At 44.4% G+C, this 7,231-nt stretch overlaps 1 protein-coding gene across 4 annotated transcripts in view; it reads left to right on the forward strand.

Moving 5' to 3' along the window:
* Window positions 1–6,126, forward strand: part of pde4ba (phosphodiesterase 4B, cAMP-specific a) — a 120,617-nt gene extending 114,491 nt beyond the window's left edge. For all 4 annotated transcript variants that reach the window (XM_080832946.1, XM_080832944.1, XM_080832945.1 and 1 more), the window contains 8 exons: window positions 497–678; window positions 941–1,039; window positions 1,179–1,343; window positions 1,627–1,726; window positions 1,852–2,006; window positions 2,100–2,222; window positions 2,536–2,718; window positions 2,965–6,126. In XM_080832946.1, coding sequence (XP_080689072.1) covers window positions 497–678; window positions 941–1,039; window positions 1,179–1,343; window positions 1,627–1,726; window positions 1,852–2,006; window positions 2,100–2,222; window positions 2,536–2,718; window positions 2,965–3,336 — 1,379 coding nt within the window. In that variant the 3' untranslated portion in view covers window positions 3,337–6,126. The remainder of the gene's footprint in view (window positions 1–496; window positions 679–940; window positions 1,040–1,178; window positions 1,344–1,626; window positions 1,727–1,851; window positions 2,007–2,099; window positions 2,223–2,535; window positions 2,719–2,964) is intronic.
* Window positions 6,127–7,231: the final 1,105 nt, after the last annotated feature.

Genomic DNA, 7,231 nt, shown 5'->3' on the forward strand with positions numbered 1-7,231 from the left:
GCAGGTGGGACCGCTCCACCCCCACCTCCACCTCCAACTCCATCCTTTCTCTTACTCCCCTCCCCCCCTCCCTCGCACACCTGGGCCCTGTGCCCTGGCCAGCAGCCCTCTCTACTGACGTCACTGGAGGAAAGAGGAGACCTGGCCACCCCATTTCAAACAAAGGCCTTTTGTGGTGCGGGGCTGCGCGACAGCTGCACAGAGGCCGAACATGATACAGGCTCCATTTTGTTTTATTTTTTTCATTCCATCTGCTTTTTGTCAGTCTCACATGAATGATGTCGGGCACCAACAATTAAAAGCTATCATCAGATTTCTTACGGTGTTGAGAAACGGCTCACTTCGTGAGCGTTGATGGTGCTCGTATGCGAGGCGTGGCAAACAATTAGCTGCGATGCTTTAACGCACGTCAATACCATGATACTCTGGTGGTATAACGATGCAGAGGGATTGATGTCGTCTCTCTTTTCCCTCTCTCACCCCGTCTCTGACGCAGACAAGCAGAATGAGATGGAGATGCCCTCGCCCACAGCGAAGGCCCGGGAGAAGAAGAAGAAGCAGCAGCTGATGACTCAGATTAGCGGCGTGAAGAAGGTGTCTCACGGACCCAGCCTTTCCAGCTGCAGCGCGATCGCCCGATTCGGAGTGAAGACGGACAAGGAGGACCTGCTTGCCAAGGTACGCCACTGACTCACAGAGAGCCGTAGAAGCAAGCCCAGCCTCAGCTTTATTTTTATGCCTTATTGATTACTGTGGGGTGGTTTGCATCATCGCCTCCAACTGCACTTGAGCCATACAGTATTACACAGTGAATGTGGGGGGATGTGCAATTGGATTTCCCTAGAATACTTTATTGAATGCTGAAGTTGTTAGCAGTTGGTGTAAATTAAAGCTTTGAAACTTGATTTGTGAGGTAACTCTTTCTCTTTGGCTGCCGCAGGAACTCGAGGACTTGAATAAGTGGGGATTGAACATCTTCACCGTGTCAGAATACTCCCACAGCCGGCCTCTCACCTGCATCATGTACGCCATCTTCCAGGTGAGTTGGCGCCCTGAGTCCAGTCTCAAAAGGAGTCCCGTTTATCACACAGGCATATTCCTGTATACTTTTATCTGTTAGAGAATGGCACACCTTGCTGTCTGTGACCCTTTGTTAAATGGCCTCTTCTGTGTGGCAGGAGAGGGACATGCTGAAGACGTTCAAGATCCCGACGGACACGTTTGTGGCCTACATGATGACCCTGGAGGACCACTATCACTCAGACGTGGCCTACCACAACAGCCTGCACGCTGCCGACGTGGCCCAGTCCACACACATCCTGCTCTCTACGCCTGCATTGGACGTAAGGGCTCACAGACACATACACGCACACGCACACGCACACACACACGCACACGCACACACACACACACACACACACACCCTTACATATACATATCCTAGAGTCATCCTCATGCTGATATGTCTTGCCACTTAGTATCAATCATGCCTTAATTTGTGTTTGTGTAAAGCACTTGTGTTAGCCCAGGGGAATACTGATAGGTCCACTGGGAGAACCACAAACTGGGATTAGTGTGCGCCTGTCAGTGTGTTTAAAAGCCCTCTCCCTGTTTCGTTCTACACAGGCCGTCTTCACAGACCTTGAGATCCTCGCCGCCATCTTTGCTGCTGCCATCCACGACGTGGACCATCCAGGAGTGTCCAATCAGTTCCTCATCAACACAAGTGAGTCAGCATGCCTTCACGTTGACCACGTCTTTAATGTGCCAATCCCCTCAGCCTGGATTGATGCTCTGCAATAGCTTCCACTGACGTGAGCTCTCTGCTTTCCTCTGGTTCTCCGTTCTCAGATTCTGAGCTGGCCCTCATGTACAACGATGAGTCAGTCCTGGAGAACCACCATCTGGCCGTGGGCTTTAAGCTGCTACAGGAGGACAACTGTGACATCTTCCAGAACCTCCCAAAGAAGCAGAGACAGTCCCTCAGGAAGATGGTGATAGACCTGGTGAGTCTGTCCATCTTGTGTACCCATCCCAGCATCAAATCAAACCCAAAGTTCTCCAATCAGACCATTCTAAGACTGCTTTTTCTTCTTCAGGTACTGGCTACAGACATGTCCAAGCACATGAGCTTACTGGCAGACCTTAAAACCATGGTTGAGACGAAGAAAGTGACTAGTTCTGGAGTGCTGCTCCTCGACAACTACACTGACAGGATACAGGTAACCATCTCCAACTCTTTATGTGTGTCTGTGTGTTTTAGAGGCCTTGCTTGCCAGAAGAAGTACTCCTTTCTCTATCAACGCCTACACTAATTGAACTAATTAATGTTCTGTGGAAGACTAAACCAGATCATTAGGATCACTGCCCACTGTGATGACGAGAGTCTACAACCTCTCCCTCTTACCTCCTCATAGTCCTCTCGTACTATATTTTCCATTTGCCATATAGTTATGCACTCAAAATGAGTTGGATGTGACACACATTTAGACACCAAAGCTCATTGAAAGACCATTTCTTTTTTCCGATGACCAGGTCCTACGGAACATGGTGCACTGTGCCGACCTGAGCAACCCCACCAAGTCCCTGGAGCTGTACCGCCAGTGGACAGACCGCATCATGGACGAGTTCTTCCACCAGGGCGACCGGGAGAGAGAGCGTGGCATGGAGATCAGCCCTATGTGCGACAAGCACACCGCCATTGTTGAGAAGTCTCAGGTTAGTTTTGCCTAGTTTATCTTGTGTTAACTCTAGTTTCTCTTGGGTTAACTCTAGTTTCTCTTGTGTTGAACCTATTTTCTCTTGTGTTAACTCTATTTTATCTTGTATTGAACCTAGTTTCTCTTGTGCTGACTCTAGTTTATCTTATGCTGACCCTAGTTTATCTTATGCTGACACTAGTTTATCTTGTGCTGACTCTAGTTTATCTTGTGCTGACTCTAGTTTATCTTGTGTTGACTCTAGGTGGGCTTCATTGACTACATTGTGCACCCCCTGTGGGAGACGTGGGCTGACCTGGTGCACCCCGACGCACAGGACATCCTAGACACTTTGGAGGATAACAGGAACTGGTACCAGAGCATGATCCCTCAGAGCCCCTCACCCCCTTACGATACTGACAAGGAGGGCCAGGGCGTGGGCGGGGGTGCTGGGGACAAGTTCCAGTTTGAGATGACCCTGGAGGAGGAGGACTCTGAGGGGACGGAGAAGGACGAACAGAGTCAGGGAGATGAGGAGGAGGAGGAAAGAGAGGAAGAGGACAGGGAAGAGCCCATGGAACCGGCCACCACGCACATTGAGATCGTCACACATGACGCCTCACCCGTGGACACATAGGACCAGCTCTTTGCCTGCCAGTCGCTTAAACATGGCCGACACGGGTCTTTCACAATTTCCTTTATCAAGAGAAAAGGAAATCTTGCTAAAAGGCAATGTTTTTTGAGAAGCCCAAAAGGGGGCGTGTGTTTGAGTCCCATTTGGTGAGGGGTAAGAGTCACACCCCATCCATGCACTTGCTTTTGGAGCCAGAGATGGACAGTTTCCGTGGGAACGACCACAGAGCTCTCAGGAAGAAAAATGCTGCAGACATTTTGGACCTGATTGATTGACAGGTGACTTGGGGATAATGAAGGATTGGGGCCAACCAAATGACGTTTGTTTCCATTCAGACAAGCGTTAGACGTGTTGACACTACTGAAAGAGAGGAGTTTTTGTACCAAGTGACTTTTTATCAAGCTAACGGGATGTCAGGAGGTAGCAAAATGAACTACTGACAAACACGTTATTTGTAAAGACAGAAACTGTTCACTTTTTTCTGTACCATTTGTCTACAGACTTTGTGTGCCTTTTTTACTATTGTCTTTTTAAGAGTCTTTTTTATTTATTGAACACACTTTAGTAAAAATGTACGTGAAATGTCTTTGTTTTCTAAGGAAAAACAGCTTCAGAGTAGAATTGTTTTGTATTTCAGCAGAAAAAGAGATTTCAGTGTCTTCCTACGATATTAGGCAATATTCAGAATAATCCAAACATTAAACAACCAGTCATAGTCTAAATTTTCCCATGAAATGTGCACTTTCTCTCACCTTTTTGTTGTTTTGTTTGAGTTTTTATATGTACACAATCCTTATGTTTGTGTGAAGATCTGTAAGGCTCTTAACTCAGAACCCTTGTTAGCAGACTTTATGTCTGCAAAGAAACGAAGGCCCAAAACCTATTCAAAAATGTTTTATTTGATTTGTACACATTTCTGCTCTGTCAGAAGTGTTGTGTAACACTCACAGTATGACCAATTTGATCCAGGACCCAGTACCATGGAAAGTCTGAGTCAACAAACTACACTATGGCAAAGATTGGTTGCTGGCAGGAGGTTGGGGAGCGGTCAGTCTAATCATGTCATCTGCGCTCCATCTTCAGTCAGGCCAAAGCTATTTTCACCTCCAAGGTTTTTGCCACTTAATACTCATCTTGTTAGTCCAAAACGATAGACACAACCTCGCCTCCCTCCCCTGGTGAGATCTGACCATGTAAGACCTGCTGCCCCTCTCAGAATCGACTACCATAATCCAGACTAAAGGATCCAAGCCAACCTTAACTGTCAGAGCAGACCTTTTGTGTGATGGCAAGCAGCTTTCATGTCAAATGAAATGGGCTTTAAAAAGCCCTGGTTTGCATGAAGAGGTGAGCAGCTTGTCATGTCTGTTCTGAAAGAGCTTCAGGAAGAGAACCATCAAGCACCACCTCTATGTACTGACCTTGTGCCAATATCGTGTGTTGCCTCATGCTTTCCCTGGACTGGTAATTGAAATCAAATTAAACTAATTAGAAATTAGACATTGAGATGAAATTAAAGGTCGCACTATTCTTTAGTGTACAAATGTAACTGAAGTAAATAACCCCACTCAAAGCTAAATATTAGATTTTAAATACTGGAGTTTTATTTTCATTTTTGGCCCTCATTGAGGTATTTATCCCCGATGACAATAAGTCATGATCCAATCCAAATTTGATATGTTCTTTAAGCTCTATGGTACTTAAGATACCCAACTCTATTTCACTCAAGCAGAAGAAAAAAAGGCCTATATGGCATTTTCACCAATATGTATGTATGTACTGTGTGTGTGTGTGTGTGTGTGTGTGTGTGTCTGTGTGTGTGTGTGTGTGTGTGTGTGTGTGTGTGTGTCTGTGTGTGCATTCGTGTACACGACTTCACCCCATATGTATCATCAGCCCATGTATTTTTCAACTTTGTCCGGTTTGTCACGCAAGCTCACATCGGTCCTCTTGCTGTTTATAACAGTATATTTATTATTCTAGGCTGTAAATAAGAATGATGTTTCATTGTAAATCTATTTTAATTTATATGCACTTGCATTACCGGAGAGTGGTGGTGTTACATGTGTAGTGGACTCAGAGTTTAAGTCCAACTTCTTTTTTATTTTATTTGGTAAGATATTGTTTTGTTTTATATATAAATAAATAAATATATATAGATATATCTATATGAATATATCGCACAATGTCTGACTGCTTCAATCGGCAGCATTTAAAGGCATATGTTAACCAGTGGCTGGAATTGCACAACGCTGGCCAAGGTAGTGGCTTCATGCAGAGTGGCTTGGTGTCAGGACAGGACAGCAAGCTGGAATGCCCAGACATGGCACTCCAGCATATTGAAGAATGCGTTTTGAATGCAGACTGCTGATAGAGTTTTGGTTGAAACAGGTCGAAAAAGAAAACGGCAATCTCCTCTCACACACGTCAGTGTCAGTCAGACTGAGGGGACATATTGGCAGCATGTCACATTATTTCTAGAGCACCAATGTGAATTGATATATTACAAAAAATGTGATTATCTGTAATTATTTGTGCTAATGTGAAACTATTTTTTCTGACCAAACTTGTTAGCAGTTTTGAAATTCAAATTGTCAGTATAACGTTGTTCAATCTATGTTTGATCTTTGGTCCGAGTTGTGTCCAAATGACTAGCCCGAGTTAGCACTATCTGCATGACAGACGGGTTTTCTATGTCTGTTAAAATCCCGCATTGTTGCAGGTGGATATTCAGTGTTTCACACAATGTATGGTATAATATTGTATATTGTGTTCAATAAAATCTGAAACTACTTTTCTATGAAGTGATTAAAAAAGAAAGCATGAATATATTTCCTCCTCTCTGGCTCTTTATTTCTGTGCCTTTTAGGGTCGAAACCAAAGAAAAACCTAACATGTAATCAAGCAAGTCATGGAATTAATGCATTATTTGCAAGATAATTCCCACAGAGCATTCAGACAGTTTTTGTTGCAACAATCAAAACAAACCCCTTGCAAGATCCTGGAGGGACTGAATTATGTTCATAAAAATGACACACATCAAATTCATTTTTTCCTGGTTGTCCTTAAGGTTCCTTACATATTAAGCATGTTAAAATATCCCTTGGCCTCATTCCTACCTGCTGTTAGCACTTTTTTAAAGTGAGAAACGCATTGGATAACACACTCATCCATGATGTTCACTATAACAGATGCATTGTGTTGTTTAAACACAAACACTGACATAGTTATACAGACTAAATTAAAGTGTTTAACAACAGCCAGGGTTTGTCCCGAAAACATCTAAATACTGAATAGCCTGCTTAACTAATATCACTAGTTCCAACACCAAGTGACTTGTTGGTGTGTGCCTTCCTCAGAACACCAGATTGCGTTTACATCCTGGTAAACTGTTGTCTGGGAATTCCCCGCCCCTTCACTGCATTTCATTTGATCAGTTGGTCTGGCAAACTACTCAACAGCGGTCCACTTCACTCACGTAATTGGACACGCCTTTAACCAATCAGACCAACGATACTATACAACGATACAACGATCGGTAATAAAGCAAACACATAATTTTTCTGTATGAATTGTTCCAGGGCAAGTTTCTGTTCTGTTTTCAAAGAAAACTTACCTTATCGAAGTTTTGCGGTGCTTCGGCGGCCACCATGTCCAATGTTTAAAAACTCTCCGTGCAGTAGATTTTGTTACTTAGCCGTGGTTAGTTTAAATCCGCCAATGGCGCGCCAGGTAGCCAAAAGCCAGTTTGTGATTGGTTCCAAGGATCCTGGAAATCTTGAAATGAACTGCTATCCAAAGTTTGCCAGACCCACTTCAGAGGCAAAATCAAATTGGCCGGAAGAAGAGGGGCGGGACTTCCCAGACTAGGTAAACTGATATGTTGGCTGTTCCAAGG

This window comes from Sprattus sprattus (genome assembly GCF_963457725.1).
Source record: "Sprattus sprattus genome assembly, chromosome: 2".
Lineage (NCBI taxonomy): Eukaryota > Metazoa > Chordata > Actinopteri > Clupeiformes > Clupeidae > Sprattus > Sprattus sprattus.